The sequence below is a fragment of the Rattus norvegicus genome, chromosome 12, assembly GCF_021556685.1.
Source record: "Rattus norvegicus strain SHRSP/BbbUtx chromosome 12, alternate assembly SHRSP_T2T, whole genome shotgun sequence".
Lineage (NCBI taxonomy): Eukaryota > Metazoa > Chordata > Mammalia > Rodentia > Muridae > Rattus > Rattus norvegicus.
The window spans coordinates 32748103-32776043 of NC_141545.1; the positions used below are offsets into that span (position 1 = coordinate 32748103).

Sequence of the window (27941 nt, forward strand, 5' to 3'; positions counted from 1 at the left end):
TCAATTGGTGAATAAAGTTGCCAATGGCTAACGGCTGGGCAGAGAGGCAGAGGGGGGACTTTTGGATTTATGGGCAAGGGGACTGAGAAGAAGGAGTTAGAACCATCAAGTCAAGCAGGTAGAAAGATCAGGCCTGAGAAGCATAAGAAGACAGAGCATACCAAACATCTAAGAGACGGGAAAGAGGACCTGAGGTTGAATCCCCGTCATTTCTGAGTTGCCTGATGTGGGTGCTGGGAACAGAGCTTATGTCCTCTGGAGGAACAGCAAATATTCTTGGCCTCTTAATTGCTAACCCACCTCTCTAGCCCCTTTAAGGGACCCCTGATTGGGTCTGGAGTGGCCAAGATGAAATATAAGATTTAGTAATAATTCAGGAATATCGGAGGAGAGAGTGTGTTAGCCACATGGGTGTTTGGGAGTGGCCCAGGCATTAAGTTTTTAAAGGCACATTAAAATAGAAGGCCCTGTGTGTGTGTGTGTGTGTGTGTGTGTGTGTGTGTGTGTGTGTGTGTGTGTTTGTGCATGCGCCTTTCATTCAGGAACTCAGAACATTGATATGAGTAGTTAGGAATGGGCTCTATGCCACCAGGAAGGTCTGAATAGCTTTAATCGCCTAAATTAACAACCCCATTTCAATAACAAAATTTTAGGGGCCAGCTCAATAGCTCAGTAGGTAAAGGTATTAGGTGCCAAGCTCAAGGACTTGAATTAGAACCCAAGGGCTCACACAGTAGAAGGAGAGAACTAGCTCTCAAAAATTGCCTCCTGACTTCTACATGACTACGATGGGGTACACGCACACATAAATGCGTGCACTCATTTAAATCCATGTAAAATATTATCGAAGCCCAAGCAAGCATGTTTGGCATTTTGACCCGTGAAAAAAGCCATGCACTGAAGATAATGCAGCGCCCTCCCTGGGTGTGCTCTGAGCTGAGGAGCAAAGCTTGCCGTTCTGATCGAGCTGCCTCTCATTGTCAAGGAGCTGCCTCCGAGTGGACGGCGCACCTGCCCCATCCGCCTCTCAGACACTGCGGGAGCCAGGCTGCCAGCCCTTGGCAGCAGCGGCTGCCAGCAGGCAAGAGATGACATTTCAGACCCCAGGTCCTAGGAGATACACAGGACACGGTGTTAGGCAAGCCAGAACAAAACAACACCCAGAAAGAACTGTTTAAAATTTCAAAAGACCATGTCCTCTTTATCAGCTCTGCCACAAGCTGCCTGTTCTGACAGACTTCCCTGATGTGAAACTGGCCCTCAAGTGGGAGCCAAGAAGTGGCTGGGATGGGGCAGGTCAGGGACGTGTGCCATATCCCAGGGCAGGATCCTGCTTCGTTGGACAACGGGGAGTGGATTGTTCTCTGGGAGAGAAATAGATGAAATTGCTGGGAGCTCACAGCAGCTGTTTACAGCTGGATACTGAGTCCTTTACAAGCCTGGGCTTCTCAAAATTCAACAGCTTGCAGTTCAAAGTAAGGACTGCAGAGTGCCTGGGGCAGATAACTTAGGTCCCTGAGACATGCTGAATTTCAAATCTCTGGTTTATTGGGGGGGGGGATAAATCTGAGCTGGACTATGGCTTGGGGGTGGGGGTAAAGGGACTTGCTTCCAAACCTGATGATCTGAGTTCAATCCCTGGGACCCACATATTAGAGAAAACTGACTCTCATAGGTTGTACTGTGGCCTCCATATGGGCACCTTTCTCCTCTTGAATAAAAAGAATAATAAATTAAAAATCCACAGTGAGGCTGGGACTGTAGTGGACGAGCCATTGCCTGGCACTTACAAGGGCCTGCCTTTGGTGCCCCAGTACTTAAATTCATGGAGGTCATGGAAAATGGCTTAGTGATTAAAGTGCTTGTCTTGTGACTAAGAGAACCAGAGTTTGGATCCCCAAGAACCCATTCAAAAGAATCTGAGCTGGGCAGTATGTGGTTATAAACCCCAGAGATAGGATGATTGGGTTGGGGAGAACTGCGCAGACAAATCTTTAGAACTCATTGGCCAACCGGTCTAGCTAAACAAATGAGCAGAGGGTTCATTTATCTCAAAAATAAATAAAGTGGGATGTGATCAAGAAAGATGCCAGGTTGGACCTGTGGCTTCCACATTCACACACAAACATACATGCATATATACATGCATATATACACACACATAGAGACATATATACACCACATAGGCACAAAAAACAAATTCATGGTAGATGCTGACAGGGAACCTTCCAAGAGATCGTTACAAGGTCTCAACTCCTTCCACATCATGGCCTCTCTCTTTTCATGGGTAGCTTCCAGGTTTTCCCATGCAGTGGGAGATGGGATGGAGAAGGTACATTGGCTTTGTAGCCACAAAAGATGGGTGGTATAAAAAAAGTCAGAACCTTATAGACAAGTTGGCCAGAGGGGAGTCTAGAAGTGGGATGCCCAGGAGACGGTGGAGCCTACACAGGGGTTGTCATCACTAGCGGGAAGCAGACGCTGCCTGTCACTAGTAGAAGGTATCCATTCTCATAGATATTGCCATAGACGGGTTCATCGATGGGAGAAAAGATCATCAGAGAAGGTTGGGATGGGGGGGTTGGGGATTTAGCTCAGTTGTAGAGCGCTTGCCTAGGAAGTGCAAGGCCCTGGGTTCGGTCCCCAGCTCCGAAAAAAAGGAACCAAAAAAAAAAAAAAAAAAAAAAAAGAGAAGGCTGGGATGGTTAGTTTCAACTGTCTGCTTGACATGGTCGAGAATCACCTGGTGAGATTTTCTAGACCAGGGTAGACCGTGGGCATGTGTGGGGTAGATTTGACTTGACAGTTAATTAATGCAAGAAGCCAGCCCCATTGCAGGAGGCTATTTTCTGACCTGCATATGCACTCATGGACCATATGTGAGTGAAGAGATCAAGCTGATAGCATGCAAGGTTGCGTGTGTGCAATCACGTCTCTCTGCTCTTGACTGTGGATGTGATGTAAGGCTCTCCTGAGTTCTTCCCTTGACTTCCCTGGAAGGATGGGTTGTGCCTTGGGGAACCATACACCAAAATCAACCCTTTCTCCCTATGTTGCTTTTCGGCAGAGCATTTTCTCACAGCAACAGAAGTGCAACTAAAACCAGGGACCCAAAACAATGTTTCTATTAAATAAAGGGACTGAGTTTTACCATTGTCTCAGTGTAGGAGCGATCTACCTTCTTACAGAATGTCTACATAAGAGTCCTAAAGACAAGGGGTTGGGGATTTAGCTCAGTGGTAGAGCACTTGCCTAGGAAGCGCAAGGCCCTGAGTTCGGTCCCCAGCTCCGAAAAAAAGAACCAAAAAAAAAAAAAAAAAAAAAAGAGTCCTAAAGACAGGAGAGACAGGGAGGGGAGGAGGTGGGGGAAATCGCGGTTGGAATGTTAAACTAAAATATAAAAAAAAATAGATTGGAATTGAAGAAAAACAGAGTCCCAACGACTTATGACGTCAACTGGTGGAACTCACCAGCAGGTGGGTGTGATGTCACTAGCTAGACACACATTGACTGAGATCACAGAACAGCTCCAAGAATCCAAGCCTCTGGGAGCCTGAACTGGTGTTGGCTCTTGGTTTGAGGGGATACAGTCCACTGTGGTGAGGAAGGCATAGTAGCAGGAGCAGGAGCAACTGACCAAGTTGCATCCACAGTCAGGAAGCAGAGAGAGACGGATGCTGGTGCTCTCAGCTCACTGCCTCCTTTCTATTCAGTCCAGGACTCCAGCCCATGAGAAGACATCACCCAAATTCAGGGTGGGCCTTCCCTCTTCTGTTAAACCTCTCTGGAAACACCCTCACAGACACACCCAGAAGCCCATCTCCAATTGTCCAGGTTGATAATGAAGATGAACCATTTCACCCTCTGTGAGATGGAATCGGGCTGGAGAGATGGCTCAGTGGTTAAGAGCACTGACTGCTCTTCCAGAGGTCCTGAGTTCAATTCCCAGCAACCACATGGTGGCTCACAACCATCTGTAATGGGGTCTGATGCCCTCTTCTGGTGTATCTGAAGACAGCTACAGTGTACTTATATATAATAAATAAGTAAATCTTTAAAAAAAGGAAATGAAAATAGAATCACACAATGCTCTTACAGAGGACCCAAGTTCTGTTCCTAACTCCCATGTTGGGCAGCTCCCGGTCACATATAACTGCAGGCCCAGGAGTCCTGACAATCTCTACTGGTTGCTGTGGACACTGCTCTCTCTCTCTCTCTCTCTCTCTCTCTCTCTCTCTCTCTCTCTCTCTCTCTCTCTCTCTCTCTTAAAAAAATAGTAAGAGATCAATCTTTAAAAACTGTAAACACCAGCTTCCTTCCTTCCAAAGGCTATGGCCTTTGGTGCTGAAGACAGAATTAAATATAATTCAGTCTCCTCTGGTGGCTAAGCATAGATTACCTATAATTACACTCTAACAGCTGCATTCTAATCCTCAACAAAACGCATACTAAATGGTGGCAGCAGGATGAGGAATATGTCTAGGTAGGAAAGTGAATACAATGTTATCCCCTACCTGCCTTCTGGAAACTTCCATGTGAAGGTGCACGGGCTGCTCTCGGCCCTTCCCTGATATCCATTCGCATGCTCAGCACTGAGGCACCAGTGAAAGTTGTGAACTCAGCCAGCGGGCTCCTCTGTGTCTGCATTATCTCTCTATCCCCAGCGGAGGACCAGATCAGAAAGCTGGTCCTCATACACATGTCTACGGTGTTGGGCCCAATAGTCAAGGCAAATTATAAAGTTGAGGGCATCAGGGACGGTTCTGGGAACACAAAGCAATAGGAGGCTTAATGTCTTTTTAGTTGGAGCTGCTGTAGGGAAGGAAGGACGGTTCTGTTTCGTATGTAAGTCTTAGTTAAGCTTCTGCTGCTGTAACAAAATGACCTGCACACGGGGTGGAGCGATGGCCCAGCGGTTGAGAGCATATACTTCTCTTGCAGAAGGGCTTTGTTTATTTCCTCGCACCCATGCTAGATGGCTTGAACCAACTGTAACTCTGGCTCCAGGTGAGATGACGTCATCTTCTGGCCTCTGCGCAACCTACAGGGACACATAAAAAATTAAACTTTTTTTTATAACTTGAGATGCATCTCATCAGAGCAGGGGAATCAAAGTTGCAAATCATGTCGCAGTTGCAGTCCGGAAGAAGAGAGCAATGAATGTCTGTATCCTGCTCAATTTTTCTTCTTTTAACTCTTCCCTGGCTAGGGAATGATCCCGCCCACAGTCAACACGGGTCTTCACACATCACTAAAGCCAACCAGGACAATGCCCTACAAACATTCTCAACGGCTAACCTTAATCTATACCAGTTGCTTCTCAACCTTCCTAATGCTTCGACCCTTTAATACAGTCCCTCACGTTGTGACCCCCCAACCATAACAGTATCTTTATTCATAACTATAATGTCAGTACTGTTATGAATTGTAGTGTAAGTGTCTGGCAGGCAGGATATCTGATATCCTACCCCTGTGAAAGGGTTGTCCGACCCTCCAATGGAGTCGCGCCCCACAGACTGAGAACCACTGATTTAGATGATACGTCATAGGCGCGTCAGGAGGCGTGTCTCCCACGTGATTCCGCGTCCCGTGAGGATGGAAATCAAGGCGACTAACCATCACAGTGTGGATCCGAGTCCTGAGTGGCACCCAATGATGTTTTTTAGTTTTCTGTGTCCTGGAATGAAAATGTTGTAGTAGGAGCATATGGTCAAAAGTAGAAAGAACGATGACTTATTGTAAAAGGGAACCCAGGCCAGTGAGATGCTTCTGATTGTAAGGACACTTGGCTCCAAGCCTAAGGGCTTGAGATTGGTCTCTGGAACTCACATGGTAGAAGGAAAAAATCCTCCAGGTTTCTCCCTTCCCCAACGTGGGCCCACCCACATTGTCCTCTGACCTCCACGGGCACTGTGGGGCTTGTGTAAGCACAGACACATACACATGCATACAATTATGAGGTTTCTGAAGTGATTGTACTCTTGAAGAAGAAGGTGGCCAGCAAAATGGGAGGCTCGTGACTTGTTTCTATCAAATGCCTCTCTCATGGGCTTCTCTCAATATGCTCTGTCCTGTGTAGCCCAGGTGGGGAAGGGCTTCTAATCTATGCCTACAGCTTCATATGCTGAAAAATAAAGGGATTTGAAGAAAGAGGAAAGATGGCAGGATGTTGGAAGACAGAGCAAAGCGCACTTAAAAGATTGCATGGGATGGTTTTCCTCACACAGGAGCTTGACCATTTATGACAGTAGCATGCTATTCCATTGGGCAGTACAGCTGTCATGGATTTTAAGCTGATGTGTTCAGCCCAGCGTGATTCGCCTCCCTCTGATATGGTTTGTCTTTTAAATACAGAAGCAACAACAATCGGGGGGGGAAAAATAATCTCTTCAATTCCCTGACTCTGCTCGATGAATCAGGCTGCTTTCAATAATGCCTTTCATTCCTCCTCGGGGTCACACGTCACTTGCCAAGAGGCTCATTTTAATTCCTCAGCCTGTGCTAAGAGAAATGGCTTGCATCGACCCAACCAGCAGTAGAATCTAGGTGTTTAGGGGTTCTCGCCACTGTGGTAGTTAAATTGAGATATGTCTCGAGATCTGCATTCGTAAATCCTGTTTCTGAGAAACTGTAATAAATAAAGCCGAGGACTGAAATTGAGTTTTTGTAAAAGGAATTTAGGAGGAAAGCCATGAAGCATCCATCTGATTGTGGGAGAGAAGATGTGTTTAAAATCCCCCAGGGTAAGGGGAGACAGCTCATCTCCCCAGCCTGGCACAAAATACCAAGGAAAGGACCAGTGACCCCTGGGTGGTGGTGATGAGTGTACCTGCAGGGGACAAGTGTTTCCAGGGAGTTCCAAAGAAGAATAGGAGGAACAAATTAAAATATTTTCTTAGCCAGATATATTTTCCAAAATAAAGCTAAAATTTACCTAGATTTAGAAGACCCAATGGGACTATTTTATGTGAGTTCTGCATTGGGAGACGCACTAGTGTTATTAGGTTGTTTTGGTGTTGTTGGGCTTTTGTTTTGGTTTGGTTTTGCCCAGGACTGGAGGAAGAAGCCAGGACCTCCTGTACACCGTAAAGGTGCTTTACCACTGAGCCACACTCCAACGCTGAGAGACTGTAGGCAAGTGCTCCAGTACTAAACTACGTCCCAGTTCTCTTGTTACTTTTTATTTGGGGGCAGACTCACTAAGTTCACACGGAAGCAGGGTATGAACTTGGCTGTGGTCCCTCTGCCTCCATCGCACAAGTAGCTAGGATGACAACTGTGCCACTAGGCCCGGCTCACCGTTGCCCAAGCAACACGGAAACGAACTTCAATAGACCTCAGAGTGACTTAATCAGGGACACAGAAGATGCTTGGAAAAGCCACTGCTGAGACTGCAGAAATGCAAACCCTTAAGGGAAGGAGGAGAAAGGCCCCTGGGTTGGGCTTCCAAGTTCTTTGGAACCTGATACCTCAACAACCGGAGAGAGGGGCCCTCTTTAGGGTAGGTGGAGGGAACGAGGGTCCTGGAGGAGAAGTTGGGGTGACTGCCCGCTGTCCTCGAAGTCTCAGAACATTGCCGTAAAGACATCTTGTGTGCCTCACAAACACCGAGAGTGTCACCCAGGTTGCACGTGTGCTCACTTAGCACGCTCGGGGCCCCAGGTCCTAACTGTGACCCCCACAAAGATGAGGTGCACCTCCCAACTGAGATCCTTCATGGTTCTTTAATTCCAGGAATATGGATCCCCCCAATACATACACCCACACAGTCACCTTTTCCTAAGAGAGAGAGAGTGTGTGTATGTGTGTGTGTGTGTGTGTGTGTGTGTGTGAGAGAGAGAGAGAGCACATGTGCATGTGCTTATGTGCATGTGTGTGCATATATGCATGAGGAGGCCAGAGGACAACATCAGGTGTCATTCTTCAGCCTTTGTCCATCTCCTTTTGGAGACAGTCTCTCACTGGCCCAGAGCTCACCTAGGAGGCTATTGCCCCTCCCTCAGGCACCAAAGCAGTGGTTGGCTGGCCAGTGAGCACCAGGAATACTTTTACCTCCACCTCCCCAAAGCTAGGATTATCAGCACAAGCTACCAGGCCTGGATATCCTCTAGGCCTTCGTTCTCAGGCATTCGTTCTCACACAAATGCTTTACTGACTCTACAACCAAACCCAGCCCTTAAGTTCACCAATTTTTTTTAAAAAACACATATTTTAAACTGTTTTTATTTATGTGTATGTACGAGTAAATGTCGTGTATGTGCAGGTGCCCACCGAGGCCAGAAAAAAAAAAAAAAAGCACACAAGCAACAGCACATCCTGAAAATAAAAGGAGGAAAAATGAGATAGATTATATCAGAGGAACCACAGCCAGGTTCTCCCAGAGGCCTCCGCTAATAATAAAAAGTCAAGTAGCCGAAGTGGAAATTGGATAAGCCAGGCGTCGTGAGGTGTATTAGTTACCTTTTCATTACTGTGACTAAATACCTGGGAAAAGGAACTTCAGGAAGGGAGAATTTATTGTGGCTCCAAGTTCAAGGGTACATTCTATCATGGTGGGGAAGGCAGGCAGCAGGAGAGTGAGGCATCTGGTCACATTGTATACACAGTCAGGAAGCAGATGAATGCTGATCCTTAGGCATTTTCTCCAACTTATGCAACGATGCTACACACATTCAGGGCAAATCTTCCTTCCTCAGTGAACCCAGTCTAGAAACTCCTTTATAAACGTGCCCAACAGGTTTGTCTTCTAGATGATTCTAGAGCCATTTAAAATGGTAATCATTCTCAACGATAAATTTGATACAGCTTCTAGCCTAGATGGGATTGGCCTACAGACATAACTGGGTGGGGAAGTTGTCGTGATGGTTAGTTAATAATATAGGAACACCCAACCCACTGTAGGTGGTATCATTCCCTACTCAGGTTGTCTTGGATTATTTAAGAAAGCATGACCTTAGGAGTATACCAGTAAGCAGTGTTCCTCTGTGTTTCCTGCTTTCAAGTTCTTGCTAGAGTTCCTACCCTGACTTTTCTAAGTGATGGGTCGTGACCTGGAAGTGTAAGACAGATGTACATTTTACTCCCTTAAATTGCTTTTGGTCAGGGTGCTTCATCACAGCAACAGAAAGGAAACTGGGACTCATGATGCTATCTCAGTTCGATCACTGCTTTGGGGCTTGTGGGAAGGGCAAAGGCCTCTGGGGTATCCTCTGCCATACTGATCAAGTCTCCGTGCCTCCAGGTATGGCTCTGTGGCGGCAGCATGGAGGTCCTTCCGTGTTCAAGGGTGGCCCACATTGAGCGGAAGAAGAAACCGTATAACAGCAACATCGGCTTCTATACCAAGAGGAACGCACTCCGAGTAGCCGAGGTCTGGATGGATGACTACAAGTCACATGTGTACATAGCGTGGAATCTGCCTCTGGAGGTAGGAACGGGCAGCTTTATCATCCTACAACAATAAGTTAGGCTCTCTCGCAGGCCACAGAAACCTTTAAAAAGCCAATGGCTTTTCTCTTGCTAAGTCTCACAGACATCTGAGATCCTCTTACTGGGGCAAACACAGCCAAAGGGCATCGATCCACTCAGAAAGATCCGCAGATCCTGCTGCTGTGTTAATCTAAATCTTCTCACACTCTGGGCATGCGCTGTGTCCTCGTCCAGGTTTGAGTAACGCTGCCGCCTTCTGCTCTTGCTGTGCGCCCCTCTGACCCCGTGGGGACGCAGGGGCCAGTGAGAAGTCATGACTGGCGGTTGTGTGAAGGCTGCGATGCTTGTTTCCTTCTCTCCCTCATGCGTGCTGCTGGGGGCACCAGGAGAATCTCTGGATACTCCAGGCTCCCAGCAGGAACCCTTTGGCTGTGCCCAACTTGATCTGCATCTCACCTCTGTCTCTTGGTATTGATGAATTCTCTTCTGAACACTTTGCTGTGCTTTCAGATATCGAGCAGGAAAATGGGGGCGATGGCAGGTCCTCTTTTCTCTGTTCAGGAGGCTGCATCAAAACAGCAGAAATACGGTTAAATTCGTGCAAGGTTTGAGGGGGTAAAGGAGAAAAGTGTAGAAACTGTGTCACTGTTGTTACGGCTTTCTCCCCAGTACCCAGGGTTGAATCTAGGTGTTTGTGTACACCAGGAAAGCAGCCCCTCATTGGGGATTCTAGGCAGGGTCTCTACCACTGAGCCACACCCCCACCCCCTCACTGGGGGATTCTAGGCAGGGGCTCTACCACTGAGCCACACCCCCAGCCCCTCACTGGGGGATTCTAGGCAGGGGCTCTACCACTGAGCCACACCCCCAGCCCTAACTGGGGGATTCTAGGCAGGGGCTCTACCACTGAGCCACGCCCCTAGCCCCTCACTGGGGGATTCTAGGCAGGGGCTCTACCACTGAGCCACGCCCCCAGCCCTAACTGGGGGATTCTAGGCAGGGGCTCTACCACTGAGCCACGCCCCCAGCCCCTCACTGGGGGATTCTAGGCAGGTGCTCCACCACTGAGCCACGCCCCCAGCCCCTTCCTGGGGGATTCTAGGCAAGGACTCTACCACTGAGTCACACCCCCAGCCCCTCACTGGGGGATTCTAGGCAGGGACTCTACCACTGAGCCATGCCCCCAGCCCCTCACTGGGGGATTCTAGGCAGGGGCTCTACCACTGAGCCACGCCTTCAACCACAGTTTTTTCTTTTCATTTTGAGACAAGGTCTCACTAAATTGCCCAGCCTGGCTTTGAATTCACTCTCATGGGCCAGGCTAACCCTTGAACTTGTGACATTCCTACTTCAGCCTCGCAAGTAGCTGAAGTGATACAGTTGTGAGACCAGGTTTGCCTGTGCCTCATTACAATTTCTGAAATACAGCCTAAAGAAGTGCTTCTGCCTCCTTTAGCAGTGTAGAGTTACCAGACGCAGTATTCCTTTACGCATGTTTAATTTACATTCATTCACTTAGTTTACGTAGGGGAGGTGATGCTACAGTGGGCACCATGTGCAGGCCAGTGGACAACTTGTGCAAGTTGTTCTCTCCTTCACCATTCTGGTCCTGAGGATGGACCGGGGGTCATTGAGCTGGGCAGCAAGCTTCCACATATCTTTACATCAAGTTGGATAGCCTTTGATGAGCACTTAGCACACCCCAGATTCTTGAAAATTTTCTTTTTTTATAGTAGCTCATTTAATCTCATGACAAATGGGCAGTTTGCCAAGATTTTCTCATCTGTAGAACATTAATTGTTCATACTTACCCCAAAGGGCTCCAGTGATGAACAAATGAGGTATAAGATAGAGTCCATCCCACAATGAATACTCAATAAAGGCTGGCCTGTTAGGGGCCTACTATGATGTGCATTTTACAGATGAAAAGCCTGGTACTTTGGGAGGTTAATGGGTCTCCCTTAGGGTCTTACACAAATGTCAACTAAGGGTTGGAGAGGTGGCTCAGTGGTTAAGAGCGCTTGCTGCTCGTGGAGAGGACCAGAGTCCAGTCCCCAGTGTTCATTTCAGGCAGCTCATAATCACCTCTAACTGCAGCTCCAGGGGAATCTGCTGCCCTCTTGCGGCCACTATGGGCATTGCACTCATGTGCATCACACACACACACACACACACACACACACACACACTAACTAGAAGTAAGTCATTTCGTCTTACATAAAGGATATGTACTCAAATCATCAGGGCAGGGATGTGAACTTAAAACCCTAGTGATACTGTGTCATAGTAATCCATGTTCTATAGAGAAGAATCTAGAATGATGGTTTTCTCTGTCGTGACAGTTCCTGTTCCTATTCTGGAATAAAAACCCCAGCAAAAACAACTTATGGGAAGAATAGTTTATTGTGGCTCTGAGTTTGAGGATCTGGTCCATCCAAATGGGGAAGGCATGTTGGCAGAAGCCCAGGGCGGCTGGTCACGCTTGATCCACAGTCAGGAAGCAGAGAGGCGGATGCTGGTCCTCTGCTCACTGTCTCCTGTGTATTCAGTCCAGGACCCCAGTCCATGGGATGGTGCTACCCACATTCAGGGTGTGTCTTCCTTCTTCAATGAATCCATTCTAGAATCCCAGTAGTTCGATTCTAGATGCTGTCAGTTAGACCATCATTAGCTGTCACTCTTTGAGTCACAAGAACTAAGTGCTAGTCACTCTTGCCCAGTGCAGTCTCCATTACAATCCCTGCTCAGCCATGGGACCACTGTGAAGGAGGTTTTACAGGGACTGGAAATCATACACGGGACCTGAGCATACTAGCGAGCATTTCATGAGCACTGCTCAAAAACGTGGGCGAGTTTTAGACTTCTGGTTTTTAGATGAGGGGTGTTTAACCAATGAAGGTCATACAAATATTCTATGATCCAGAAAAATTCCTAAATCAGGTGTGTGTGTGAGAGAGAGAGAGACAGACGACAGACAGACGACAGACAGACAGACAGACAGACAGACAGAGAGACAGACAGACACTGGGACAGAATCTCACTATGGAGGCCTGGATGGCCTGGACCCAAATCCGAAATCTGAACTGAACTAGAAACATACTAGATCCTAAGACATTCTTGTTTTTAAAACACAAAATATTGAATGTACAATTTACCAAATGAAGACTCAGGAGGCGGACACTGTGGTGAAAGCCTGCTGCCTCAGAGAGGCAGAGGACGCACCCAGCTGACCTTCCTACTCCACTGACATTCCAGGCTGTCTTAAATACCCTTCAACTCAAAGACCCTCATGTGTCTTCCTTAGGATTTCTTATGTTTGCTTCTTGTCAACTGGTTGCTTGCTCTGCCTCTTGACCTATGGATGACCTTACTTAGTCCTGTTTACAGAAAGCTCTTAGGTTAAAGGTGTTTGCTAGGGCAGAGCCGCACCACAACAAGAAAACAAGGCTTTTTCTAGCTCACAGTCTTGGAATTCACAATGTGATCAAATACCCGTCAACACTCCCCCTCCCTCCCTCCCTTCACCCCTCTTTCCTTTCTCCCTTTTCTCCATACTCCCTTCTCCTCCCTCTCACCTCTATCTTCCTTTCTCTCCTTCTCCCCTCCCTCCCCCTCCTACTTTGACAGGATCACACTCCACAGCTCAGGCTGGCCTGAGATCATGATCCTCCTTCCTTAGTTTCCCACATGCTGGGGTAACAGGTCAGTGCCCCACTCTCAGCCTAAGCACTGGATACCCTAAGCACATTCAGCATGTAGGCACTACGTTTCCCCACTACAAACAGACTATGACCAAGTTTTATTTATAAGCTTTCACAGTAAGAGGCCAACAGCTAATAATGAAGCAGGATGATCCAAACAAGATACTATGATAAATTTTACTTCAAATTTATGAAACGTTTTCTGGAATTTCCCATTTAGAATTTTTGGAACGCGATTGATCAAAGGTAAGGGAGATCAGACAACACTGAATCACAGGTCTGGGGCTGGTTCTGAATGGCTGGTCCATAATCATGAGTGCCATCCTACCAGGCTTTAAAATAACCATTTCAGCCAAGTGTGTAATGCCTATGCTGGAGAGGGGAGGAGTTCAAGGTCACTCCTAGCTACACAGCCAGTTTGATACCTGCTTGAAATACCTGTGATCTTGTCTTTTTTAAAAAGGAGAAAAACAAGGTCATTTTTTTGGCCAAGCACATTGGCAGAAACCTACATTCCTAACACTGGATGAGATGAAGCAGTAGGGGTTGTGAGATCAAGGCCAGCCTGAGGTCCTGTCTCCAACCAACTCTCGGACTAACAAACACTGACCACCACAGCCAACCAGGCCGAAGCTTTTCAAAGAGTTAAATACTGTTTTCTGGCTTGCCGTTAAGTATTACTAACTATGATATTCAAAGAATTTTTTTCTTTAACATCTTTGTAAGAGCACCTACTGTGAAGGAGTGAGGTCCTGCATTCAGATCCCCAGTACCTATGTAAAGCCAGCTGTAGTCACTCATGCCTGTAACCCCAGCATTGCAGGAGGAGAGAGACAGATCCTGGAGCACTTGGCTTCACTGGAACCAGTGGGCTTCAGTTATGGTGAGAGATCATGTCTTAAAACAAGAACAAAAATGTAAGTTTGAAAACAAGAGAGCAAGACAACCAATGTTCTCTTGACCCTGCATATGCATTTATGCATGTACACCAGTCACACACACACACACACACACACACACACACACACTGTTACTACCACCACCACACACATATACACCTATACATATACACACATATCTGTACATACACACATACACACCTCTACACACATACACATACATACACATACACATACATACACATACGCAAACATACCTCTACATGCATACACACATCTACATACAGATACACGTTTTATACAATACATGCACACACATATAAACATATCCCTACACATCACACATACTTCTATACACAACCCTACACACACATATACATGCATACACACACACAAACATATCCCTATACATCACACATGCACACATACTTCCACACACACCTACGAATATACACATCGCTACAGACACATGCACACAAGCATGCATGCATGCATACACACACACACACACACACACACACACACACACACACACACCTTATCTGGCTACTGACATAATCTTAACAGACTAACCAACTCTTCTCAGTACCCTCCAGTCTCGCCAGGCTTCCCTCCTCAGCCTAGCCTGTGTCCTTTGACTCCCAGTCCTCTGGGGCTGAGACCAAGTCTCATATTTCAGATGGTTTATTTCCCCCTGTCATCACACAGCAACCCATTACAGGTTCATTTCAATAAAAGCAGAGTGAATTATTCATCAGAACATCATCACACGGAAAATTATTTTCTCCTCTGCATATAATGAGCTTCGCAGAGTGCCCACAAAGAGGGACGTCACACACAAGTTAAAAGATGAGCAGAAGGAGGTTAGGAACATTTATTTTCTTGTCATCGCCGAATAATCCCTACAATAATTGTCTTGGGTAATTACTAGGAAAGAAGAATTCCAGAGAGTAGGTTGTTGACATCCTCGTAGCCTGGGGTCCTTAACCCCAGTGGTGATAAAGATGGAGAATTGTCTGGAGACTTCTGTCAGATCTCCCCACATGCACTGCATGGGATGAGCATAATCTCTACCTTACGTGTAAGTGATAGATCAGTCTGCTGAAGCTAACATGAGCACTACAGACTCTGGGCTGTGGATGTAGCTTAGCTGGTGGATTCATCCTCAATCGTAAAGCAAGTTCAAGGCTAGCCTGGGCTACCTATGACCCTATGTAATGGTTGGTCTTAAATGTCAAGTTGACACATTCTTGAAGAGAGTCTTCAAGAGGGATCGGTGGCCTGCAGGTATGTCTGTCGGGGGTTGTCTTGATTGCTCGTTGAGGTGAAGGATCCACCCTGGGTGTGGGCAGCACAATCCATGGGCTGCGTACGAGTGCAGAAAGCCAGCTGAGCGCAAGCAGCAGGCAGCATGGATTTGCTTGCTTCCTTTGCTCTGTGGATGTGAAGGGACCGGCTGCTTCAGTCCTTGCTTTGGCTCTCCCACCATCGTGGGCGGGAGCATGGAATAGTAAACCAGATAGACCCTTTCCTCCTCCAAGTGGCTTTTGGTCAAGATGTTTTCTCACAGCAACAGAAATGAAGCTAGAACACTCCTTCTCAAAAAAAGCAAGGAGACCTCCGAAGCATCACAGGCTCCAAGTCCCCGAGATGCCCTTCCTAAAAGTGACTCCGCCTGCACAAGGCTCTGGCCAGAGGCTGGTGCCACTAACGCCCTTTGACTCTCTATTTGCAGAATCCAGGCATCGATATCGGCGACGTCTCAGAAAGAAAGGCATTAAGGAAAAGTTTGAAGTGTAAGAACTTCCAGTGGTACTTGGACCATGTTTACCCGGAAATGAGAAGATACAACAACACCATCGCATACGGGGAGGTAAGATCGACCACACTTGAGGGACGACAGCCCCTCCCACCCCCGTCCGCCTCTTAATGATTCTTGGAGGTACAAAGTTCTCTCACTAGCAAGGGTATGAAGGCAGGGATGGGAGCGTGGTTTTGTCACCTGCCCAAGCAATGACAGTTTTGAGACATTTTGACACTGGGGGCCTCTGGGTCATAAGGGTAAAGACACTGAGCAGGAAACCGGTCATAATAAGAACCAGGGAGCTGAGGATATGGGGGTAGAACTCTTGCCTACTATAAGCTATTCACACACACACACACACACACACACACACACACAAGGGGCAAGGGGAAAGGGAAGGAGAGGGAGAGAGAGGAGGGGTGGGGAGAGGGAAAGGTACAGACCTAGGTGATATGCGTACCTGTAATCTCAGCTATAGGGACACTGAGGCAGGATGTTCATGGGTTACATGGTGAGCCAGGACAATTTAGATAATATAGCATGACTTCATCTCCAAAAGAGAGAGAGAGAGAGAGAGAGAGAGAGAGAGAGAGAGAGAGAGAATATGAATGAATATGAATATGAGTGAGAAGCTGGGGTGAGGCTAGAGATGGGAGACAGAGAGGCGGGAGACAGAGAGACAGTTATCAGATTTTCTACAGTGAGGCAATCACACTTTCTAAAACATTAAAATGGCCTGGCATGGTGGTGCATGTCTTTAATCCCAGCACAGGAGGCCGAGATGGGAGAATAAGGAGTTCAGGGCCATCCTCAGCTACATGGTGAGTTTAAGGCTAGCCTGAGCTACACAAGACTATATGCCACAATAAACAAACTCAACAACAACAATGTCCTTTGAACTAATCCACTAGACTCTCGTTCTAGTCCATTGTTGCCCGCCACGTGGCTCTTAGCTTCCATTTCTTAGTGTATAAAATTGAGAGAAATCCAAGTGCCTACCCCATGGGGGTGCTGGTCAAAACAAAGAGCCATGGTGTGTAGGGTCTATGGGTCAGCAGGCAGTGAGGCAGCCATTGGTAATGTGTGCTAACTGCCTTCTTCTTTAAAATAAACGGATCTTCACTAACTAAAGAAGGATCAGATGCGAAGGAGAAATCAGAAAGTGAGCAGGGACCCCTCTAATCGTGTGCATTGCTTGTAAAGGACACCACGGTTGGAGAGGAGTCTCCCCTTGTCAGTCTCCACTGCTTGCCTAGCAAGTGTAGGGTCCCTAAAGCCCCACCGACTGCACTGCATAAAGCTGGCATTGTAGCACCCGTCTGTAGTTAGTTCATAGAGCCCTGGAGGTAAATCTGATATTTAAAGGGAGACAGGCTTTCTGAGGTTGAAAAGGCTGTATAGGAGAAACAGAGGAGAAAACACAGTTGATCAGAGCTCACAAAGAAATATAACCCACACTCTGAATGTGGAAATGTTCTGCCGAACTGGAAATCTATACATCACAAATCTTAAGGATGAATAGTAATTTATGTGTAGTGAGCCCTACAATTCAATTTAAATAAAATAATTGATTCAAGTAACAGAGACAATCCCCCAAAGAAAAATGGACCAGATGACTTAATTATTTTTCCTAGCACTGCGAAGAGACACCTTGAACAAGGCAATTTATAAAAGAAAGCATTTGCCAGGCAGTGGTGGCCCATGCCTTTAATCTCAGGAGGCAGAGGCAGGCGGATCTCTGAGTTCCAGGACAGCCTGGTCTACAGAGCAAGTTTTAAGACAGCCAGGGCTACACAGAAAAACCCTGCCTTGAAAAACATAACAAAAAAGGAAAAAAAGAGGGATGGAGGGGGAGGAAAAGAGGGGGGGAGGGAGGAGAGGAGGGAAGGGGAGGGGAGAGGAGAGAAGGGGAGAGGAGAGGAGGGGAGAGGAGAGAAGGGGAGAGGAGAGGAGAGAAGGGGAGAGGAGAGGAGAGGAGAGGAGAGGAGAGGAGGGGAGAGGAGAGGAGAGGAGAGGAGAGAAGGGGAGAGGAGAGGAGAGGAGAGAGGAGAGGAGGGAAGGGGAGAGGAGAAGAGAGGAGAGAAGGGGAGAGGAGAAGAGAGGAGAGAAGGGGAGAGGAGAAGAGAGGAGAGAAGGGAAGAGGAGAGGAGAGAGGGGAGAGGAGAGGAGAGAAGGGGAGAGGAGAGGAGAGAAGGGAAGAGGAGAGAAGGGAAGGGGAGAGGAGAGGAGAGGAGAGAAGGGGAGAGGAGAGGAGAGGAGAGGAGAGAAGGGGAGAGGAGAGGAGGGGAGAGGAGAGGAGAGAAGGGGAGAGGAGAGGAGAGGAGAGGAGAGGAGAGGAGAGGAGAGGAGAGGAGAGGAGAGGAGAGGAGAGAGAGAAGTTAGGACAATTAACTGAATTAACTGGGCTGGCTGTTCTGTTTCCCTGTGACACTGGGCTGTTGTCACAGGAGAATATGCAAAGTCACCCATGGCATACCTATAAACAGCTTGGGTGGAGTTTTAGTTTTTTGTTTTTAAAGATTTGTCTTTATTACTGGGGTGCCATGGGTGTGGCCAAGTGAGTAGAGGTGACCTCGGAGGCCAGAGAGAGTCGGAGACCCTGGAACTGAAGTTACAGAAGGTTGGGTGTTAGGAATCAAGCCCAGGTCTTTTGTAAAAGCACCAAGTGCTCTTAACTGCTGAGCCACCTCTGCAGGCCCTGGAGCTTTCTCGCAGATGCCAGTTTTACGATATTCTTTATAATTTCATAATTAGAAGAAAAAGAAATATTTTTTAAAAAATCAGGGTGGGATTGGATCCTGGCAAGGTGTCCCTTGACCTCCACACATGCACACACCTCCCCCTTCCCCCCCCCTCCCTCCCTCCCCCTCCCCCCTTTCTGTATAAATGTAACATTTTTAAAAGAAGAAAATTGACTTTTTTATTAAAAAAATACTACAGTTGACAGTCATGAAACAGGCTTGTAAACCTACCACTCCAGACACTAAGGCAGGAGGATCAAGAATTTGAGCCTGGGCTACATAGGAAGCATCTTCCTGGAGAGAGGGTGTAAGAGAAAATACTAATGCCGTGTCACAGCCAGGGCTCCCGGGAATAGTGGCAGAGCTTGTCCCTACACCACACCAAAGGCAGCCATTCCTGTCAAATGCAGTATACACCAAGCTGTTTGGTTGGCCTTGGTCAAACCTAGACATCATAGTTTGACTTCTTCATCTATAGAGAGCAAAATTGCCCTTATTTTGTAAATAAAATCAATATATAAAGGGTTTAGAGTATAAAGAGGGGAACAAAACCTCCTGTCTCCTCTGTTTGGTAAATTTACCATCTGGTGTTGTCATTCTGATGGTCTTTTCATTAAAGCAAACAAATCCACTTGGTAATAACATTTATCATTTTTTAGATTATTTTTACTTTTTTATTTCAGAGACACAGGGTGTCACCGAGTAAAGACAAGCTGTCCAGAAAGTCATTGTTCTGGCCTTGAACTCGTGACAATCCTCCTGCCTCAAACTTTTGAGTGTGAATGTTGTACGTTTAAGTGATTGCTTGTAGCAATTTAGACTTGTGTGGTATTCAAGTGTCTGGATTCATGTATGTGTGCATGTGTGGAGGCCAGGAGTGTCATTCTTCAGATTCTGTATACACACACACACACACACCAGAGAGAGAGAGAGAGAGAGAGAGAGAGAGAGAGAGAGAGAGAGACAGGCAGACAGACAGACAGACAGACAGACAGACAGAATGAGAGAATGAGAATATTTCTTATTGGCCTGGAAGTAGGCTGGCTGGATAGTGAACCCCAGAGATCCACCTGTCTCTGCTTCCTCAGGGCTAGGATTACGAGCACAAAGCCATCATGTTTAGCTTTTTACATGGACCCTGGGGTTCAAACTCAAGTCCTCAGGTTTGTAAGGCAAGTAAGTGCCTTGCCTGAGCCATCTCCCCACCCTGGGCCTGTGGATTCAGTTGCACATTGCTCTAATCCTATGCTATTGGGGTTTTTGTGTGTTTTTAACTATTTTAAATTTATTTATTTTTTATTTTACTGCTCTTCGTGCTTTCTACCAGGGATGATCTAAGAGACTGATCTTAAGTTCCAAGAGTTAATTAAAACCAGCACTGGTGTTGGGGTTCATTTGTGATTTATACAGCTGCCCTGGCCCTGATCCCACCCCCACCAAGATCCATGGGAATCCGTGTGTTCCGTGTATCTCTCTCCTCTCTCTCTCCTCTCTCTCTCCCCTCTCCTCCCTCTCTCTCTCTCTCTCTCTCTCTCTCTCTCTCTCTCTCTCTCTCCATGAATGTTAATTTAAGGCTGGTTGGTAAAGTGATTGCCTGAGTTTGGTCCCCAGAACTCATGGAAACAAACAAGAATAAGAACAGGGCATGGTGGGGCATACTTCAAATCCTAGCTGCACCAGGGAGGCTGAGACAGGAAGATCCCTAGTTTTAGATGGTCCAGCCTACTTGGTGAGCTCCAGGTTAGTGAGAAACCTTGTCTCAATAAACATCACCTGATGCTACCCTTTGTCCTCCACAGGCGTGTGCACATACATACGCACCTGTGCATACACGGACAGCACATGAACAACGTTCCCTGATAGCTTCTTTGTAAAGATTTATGTATATGTGTACGGGTGTTTCTCTTGGATGTGTGCCTATGTCCTATGTGGATGCAGTGCCTGAGGAGGCCAGAAGAGGGCAGCACAGATCTCCCCCCTCCACCCACCAGGAACTGGATGGTTGTTATTGGCCATGTGGGTGCTGGCAACCAACCCAGAGTCCTCTGCAAGAATGACAAGCATTCTCAGCTGATGCTTCCCCTCTCCAGCCCTTATCTCCTTAAAAAAGATTTTTTATTTATTTATGTGTGTGTGTGTATTTGTCTGTGTGAGAATGGGTGTGTGCACACGAGTATAGTTGACGGTAGAGACCGGAAGAGTGTATCAGATCCGAATGGGCTGGAGTTAGAAGCAGTTGTGAGCTGCCATACTCCTGGGAACCAAACTCGGGGCCTCAGTAAGAACAGCTAATGCTCCTAACCACTGAGCCATCATCCCAGGCCCCTAACATGTTCTTTCATGCGAGTGACGGGAGATTGTGGAGGATGGAGATCCAGCTTCCCAGCACCCAGAAGCAGGGCTCCCACCCAGGATACCCATGCTAGAGCTTTTGCCCTTCATGCTCAGGTTACGGGTTCACAGACCCAAGGACTGATCCTTATTTAGAAAGGATTGTGTGACCTCTCTCTATTAAAATCACAGCCCAGGGGTGTTGTGGTGGCTGGGGGGTTACGTCTCTCCTAGACGGTTTCTGATGGCCATGTTTCATTTCTTCCTGCAGCTTCGTAATAACAAGGCCAAGGATGTCTGCCTGGACCAGGGGCCACTGGAAAACCACACAGCAATACTCTACCCATGCCACGGTTGGGGACCACAGGTAGGAACACATTATCTCACCAGGGAGTAAAAGCAGTTTCTAGTGGGGCTTCTGGAAACTTCGATTGCTTGATGTTCCAAATCCTTCCATCCATCCTTCCTTCCTTTCTCTTTTTGTTGGGGGGTAGAGCTTAGATAGTTTTCTGGTTGTGTCACTAAAGGTAGTTTACTGCGAGGGGTTAATATCGATGGTAAAGCTTGACAGGATTTGGAATTACCAGAGAGACAACCCTCTGGGTATGTGTGTGAGGAAATTTCTAAAATGGATTGGTTGGGTTTGAAAGACACACACATGGGCTGGGGTCCTGGACTGAATACACAGGAGACAGTGAGCTGAGCACCAGCCTCTGCCTCCTGACTATGGATGCCGTGTGAGCAGACACCTCATAACCCTGCTGCCGTGCCTTCCCCATCATGATGGGCTGCGCCCTCAAACTTTGAGCTACAATAAACCAGTCCTTCCTCCCTCCCCTTCCCTGTCCTCTCCCCCAGCCCCTCCTCCCCCTCCCTTCTTCATTCAGTTGCTTTTATCAAATATTCTGTACATCAGTAATAAAAGTAAATAATATAGTCACATCTATACAAATATCAAGACGGGTACTATGTACGCTACATATTGAAAAGAAAATTAGGTTAAGCATCAGAGTCATTTACTAACAGACAGAGATATACTGCATTGTGTCATTCTAACCGAAAATACCTACCTACAATCATGAAGAAACAACAGAGACCCTTTTGTAAAAATATGTATGGGTGTGTCTGTGTTTAGGTAGGAGCACCATGGGCATGCAGTACCCAGGGAGGCCAGAAGAGGGCACCCAATCCCGTGAAGTTGGGTTACAAGCAATTTTTACTTGCATAACATGGGTGCTTGGAATTAAACCTGGGTCTGCTGCAAGAGTGGCAAGAACTCTTACCTGTTGTCTCACTGAGGGTTTCTGTTGCTACAATGGAATGCCCTAACCAAAAAGCAAGTTGAGGACAAAACGGCGTCATTCAACCTATGCTTCCATGGCACTGTTCATCACCAAAAGAAGTCAGGACAGGAACTCACACAGGGCAGGAACCTGGAAGCAGGAGCTGATGCAGAGGCCATAGAGGGTGCTGCTTACTGGCTTGTTTCCCGTGGTTTGCTCAGCCTGCTCTCTTATAGAACCCAGGACCACCAGCCCAAGGATGGCACCACCCACAATGGACTGGGTCCTTGCTCATTGATCACTAATTGAGAAAATGCCTTACAGCTGGATCTCATGGAGGCATTTCCTCAACTGAGGCTCCTTCTTCCCTGGTGACTCTAGCTTGTGTCTAGTTGACATGAAACTAACCCAGTACATGTGTGTGTGCATTCGTGCGTGTATGTTCTAAGGGCTTAACAGAAGTTCCCTAAGACGGGGAGGAAATATATCCCAAACATCATTAGACAGACTTGGCATTTACAGACATAGTAAATATTCTGTTAGCCTGCAATCGCAAAAGGCAAGTTACAAACTGGAGAGGCGTTTACCTCCCTTCTTGAAGACCTAGCCAGTCCATGCTAACTTGATATATTAGTTTCTTTTCTCAGTGCCATGACAAAAACCTGACAAGAAGCAATGTAAAAGGGCTAGAGAGATGGACAGGACAGTCCCTGGGGCTTTCTAGTCAGCCAGTCTTGCTGAATTCATTGAGTTCTAGGTTTAAAGAAACCCTGTCTCAAAAGACAGGTAGAAAATGATAGAGGAAAAACCAGCATGACAACCTCTGGCCTCACATGTGTATGGCCACACAACACACACACACACACACACACACACATACTTCTCTCACATGTGCACACACATGCATGTGCATACATGTACACACACATGTGCATACATGTGTGCATGTACGAGCTCACACATGCACACACATAACACACCTCTCACATGTGCACACACACATGTACACACACGTGTGCATACATGCACTCAAGCACACATACACACAGGTGCATACATGTGTGCACGTATGCACACACACACACCCCACATACATACACACCTAGAAAAGAGCACTCAGTGGTAGAACACTTATCTAGCATGCTCAGAGACCTTCATTTGATACACAGCACTATAAAAAAATAAAACTGTAACTAAAAGTAGTTTAAAGAAGGCCTAAATAGATATGGTGGTGTATACCTATAATCCCAGCAGCCGGGAAACATGGGGTTTTGAGTTTGAGGCCAGCCTGGGTGAGCTACATGAGAAGAACTTATAAACAATCTAACAAAACAAACAAACAGACAGACGAAACCAGAAGCTGATGAGATGGCTCCGTGTAAGTGCACATTTTGCTTTGGTTCTCGGTATCCACATGTGGCGGCTCACAACTCTGGCTTCGAGGGATCCGTGACGCTCTTCTGGCATCCATGGAAAACACGCATCACATGTGCATACATCCCGCCACCCCACAGGCAATAAATAAAACAAATATTTACAAACAAAAGACTATATCCGGGTGGAAATGAAGGCCCACACACTTCCTCCCTCCCTAAGTAGGAGCCAAGGAGATGGGTACCACATTCCTTTTCTGGTGGAAGCTGATGGATACAGCACAGCATAGCACCAGAGCATCTGTCACTGTCCCGCCAGTGCACGCAAAGTCCCTGCCATTTACTCGATTGCAGAGTAGCACACAGGCCCCTCATTGTCGTCCCCACCCCCGTTCGAGGGTGAAATTCTCCTAAGAGCATTGACTGCTTTCTCCGAACCGACATTGAACGCGGGTCTAACTGTTTCCAGTCCCCACTGCATGCTCTGAGTGTGTGCTTGGCAAGGCTCTCCAGCCGCCAGCCAGGCTGTGCCTCTGCTCCCCCATCAAAGCTCCCTTTTCCTTCCCAACGCTGCTCCTTCCGATGGAGGGGTCCCCTCGCCCCGCCAGGCACATTGGCATCCTTTAAAACTGCTCCGTAAATACCATGGGCAGAGGCTGAATCGTGCTTCCAGACCCAGGCTACTCCCTAAAGGAAAGATGGGCGTTCCACGGCCATTGTTCGCTTAATTAATGGACTCTGTGTTGTAATTTATTATCAAGCAGCAATTAAACGGAGATAAAATTGGCGCCGTGGAGGATAATTTCCTGTCTTGCGGCATGTGTTTGTCAACAAGATAGAAGTAGTTCTTGGCCACTCAGAGTGCCTGCTTGCGCTAAAGTGTCTGCTACAAGTTCATTAACAGTTCTGCTTATGTGCGATTAATAATTTGAATTAGACAAAGATCCACGTTTTTCCTTGAGCCTAAAGTTTTTGTTTTTAAGATTTCGTTTTAAAAAAAAATTATGTGTGTGTGTGCACACGTGCACACTCATGCACGTGTGAGTGACTGATTATGCATGCAAAGGCCCCCAGAGGACAGAGGAGGGCACCAGATCCCTTGGACCTGAAGTTACAGGTGCTTGTGAGCTGCCTGATGTGGGTACTGGGGACCGAGTATGTGGGAGAGCGCTCAGATTCCAGTCACAGCAGTGGCCCACAGAGCCTACCCTTATGCCGGGACTGGGCTAGTGTCCAGGCTGGTCATACAGGTGGCCCGGATATTGAGACCTGGGGATCCTTCAGTCTCCACCTCCCCACTATCATAATTGGAGATATACATGCATACATACATATATATATATATATATATATATATATACACACACACATATATATACATATATATATGCATATACCATACCTATACCAAACCTATACCTATACCTACAGCATACCTACACCATCACCATACCTATACCATATCAATACCTACACCATACCTATACCATTCCTATGCCTATACCATACCTATACCTATACCATACCTATACAAACCTATACCATACCTATACCATACCTATACCTATACCATACCTACACCATACCTATACCAGACCTATACCTATACCATACCTACACCATACCTATACCTATACCATACCTACACCATATCTATACCATACCTATACCATACCTATACATATGCCTATACACCATACCTATACCATTCCTATACCTATACGTATACCTATATGTATATATACATAGTGAGTCACTTTACTTAACAGTAAGATTTTTTTCTAATGTGGGTTCCGGGATTCAAATTCAAGGCCCCCTGCTTGCACAGCAGAGCAACTGGAGCATCCCTGCCTCAGTTTATTCCAGCCCTAGCAGTCTGTCTTCCCCAGCCAGAGTTTCTGACTGCCTGAGAGAGGTCACACTAACCCCTCCCAGGACCCTAGGGACGTCCTAAAACCTCGCCTCAGTTCCTCACTGTCCTGTGGCATCCAGGCTGCTCTCTCACATTCCTCCAAAGCTTGACCAGGATGTTTATGAAATTCTCCGCTGCATCTGCAATGTGTCAACACAGAAAACATCACAGCAGGCTACACGGGGATGGCACGTCCATCCACAATGGACGTTTAAACTGGCTGGATCTTCCATAGCCAACTGGAACTGCTGTTGAGTTCACGAGGACAACAGCCCCATCGTGACTAGAAGACAGGGTTTCTCAGCACCCTCCCCATCCTCTGTCACGTTCTTCCTGCCTCCTCCACTCCAGTGCGAGGGAGGTCGATATAGATGTCTCTATACTTATTCTCAGCATTTTGACCAACTGTGAGTCCCTCCATTAACCACAGCCCACTGATGAAAGGGGCCAGCATTCTGAAAGCAAGTTGTGTGTGAAAGAGAAAACATTCCGTTCCCACTTGCAAGGTGTCGGGCTCTGTTCTGGGGGAGGGGAGAGGGCGGGCTCTGATCAGATGATGTTTTAGTTCTTTGTCCTGTCCTTATGGTAAAGTATCTTCAAACATTTTGAGGGAGGAAGGATTACCTTTGGCTCTCAGTTCAAGGGTACCATCCATCAGGAAGAAGACAGCATGGTGGCAGAGAGGGATGTGGTTTGTGGCAGCAGGAATGTGGGAGTGTTTGCCTACATCTTTGTGAGTCTGGAAAAAGGAAGGGGAAATACCAGTGCTCAGCTGGTTCTCTCTCTCCATCCCTTATTTTTTTCAAGGATTGTAGGAATTTGCATCCATGCACATATGTGTATGTGTGTGGAGGACCAAGGGCAGCGGTAGGTGTCCCTCTTCAAGGACTTGGCATTATGTTTATTAGAGGAAGTCTCTCACTAACCCGGAGCTCACCAAGTAAACTACTCAGGATCACCAAGTAGGCTAGTCTAGGTCACCAAGTAAAGACTAGTCTGGGTCACCAAGTAAAGACTAGTCTGGGTCACCAAGTAGAGACTAGTCTGGGTCACCAAGTAAAGACTAGTCTGGGTCACCAAGTAAAGACTAGTCTGTGTCACCAAGTAAAGACTAGTCTGTGTCACCAAGTACAGACTAGTCTGTGTCACCAAGTAGAGACTAGTCTAGGTTACCAAGTAGAGACTAGTCTGGATCACCAAGCAGAGACTAGTCTGGATCACCAAGCAGAGACTAGTCTGGATCACCAAGTAGAGACTAGTCTGGGTCACCAAGCAGAGACTAGTCTGTGTCACCAAGCAGAGACTAGTCTGGGTCACCAAGTAGAGACTAGTTTGTGTCACCAAGTAGACTAGTCTGGGTCACCAAGCAGAGACTAGTCTGGGTCACCGAGTAGACTAGTCTGGGTCACCCAGTAGACTAGTCTGCCTGTCTAGCCCAGGGATCCATCTGTCCATCTGTCTTCAATCTCCATCCTGCCACCACGAGGATTACAGACTTCTTACCAGTTTCTGGGGATCAAAATCCTCATGCTTGCAAGGCAAACTGTTTGCTAAGAGAACCATCTGCCCAAGCCTGACTATCTTTTTCCCTCTTTTATGCACTCTGGGACTCCAGCCTATAGGTTATTGCTACCCACATCCATGGAGAATTCCCCCTTCTCAGTTAATCTTTCCTGGGAACACACTTACAAACACACCGAAAAGTATGCCTCATCAATGCCCCACTTACTTACTTACTGACTTATTTATGTTTACACTATGTGTGTGTTTCCCTGTGTGTGTGCAAATGTTCGTACACAGGGGTCAGGGTCACAACCTACAGGAATCGAACTCAAGTCCCAAGACTTGGCAGCAAACACCTTCACCAGCTGAGCCCTCTTGCCAGCCCCTTAAGCATCTCTTAGTCCAACTGAGTTGACGATAGAAATTCACCATGCTCAGGACCACTGTCCCCTTTGCCTGTCCTCACTGTTGGTGTGTATAGCTCTCACTCTCCCTTCTCTTCTGAGACGCTCACCTTCCTCCTCTGTTAATCTATCATCAGACCCAGCACATGAGAATTGGTTTTTGTCCCCTGATTAAATGTAATCTGATCTTGGACTCCCTCTCCCATGGCTTCATCTTTGAAGTGACGTATCCCATAAACACCTTGTCATTATGATGCATTGTGCCAATAAGCTACTCACACCCGGATGAAGTGGCATGGCCCAGTGAGCAATTAGCCCGGGGAAGGCAAAAGCAGATGTGAACCACAGCCAGGCAGCTGTCATCCAAATACAACCCCGTGAGCGCTGAGGGGAGGCGAGGCGAGGCGAGCTCCCAAGGAAAGATACTTCCGACTAGGGATATGCCTCTACTACTTGGTAGACGTCCCTTTTACCTAGGACGTGACCGCTTTACGCTCGCTTCATTTTTAAAGGTTTTTATGTTCATGATGTGGGTCTATGCGTACAAGTGCAGATGCCTGC

The 27941-nt window shown here is 47.1% G+C and overlaps 1 protein-coding gene and 1 long non-coding RNA gene across 2 annotated transcripts in view; one reads left to right on the top strand and one right to left on the bottom strand.

The window, feature by feature from the left end:
* Galnt17 (polypeptide N-acetylgalactosaminyltransferase 17) overlaps positions 1-27941 on the top strand; it is a 450487-nt gene that overhangs the window by 406696 nt on the left and 15850 nt on the right. The window contains 3 exon segments of the mRNA NM_001025112.2: positions 9242-9427; positions 15765-15902; positions 21177-21272. Coding sequence (NP_001020283.1) covers positions 9242-9427; positions 15765-15902; positions 21177-21272 — 420 coding nt within the window.
* LOC148002297 (uncharacterized) lies at positions 4781-27595 on the bottom strand. The gene is made up of 4 exons (XR_015634313.1): positions 27491-27595; positions 26098-26212; positions 9886-9994; positions 4781-5041 (listed from the first exon to the last, which is right to left on the bottom strand). It is a non-coding gene; the product is annotated as an uncharacterized LOC148002297 (long non-coding RNA).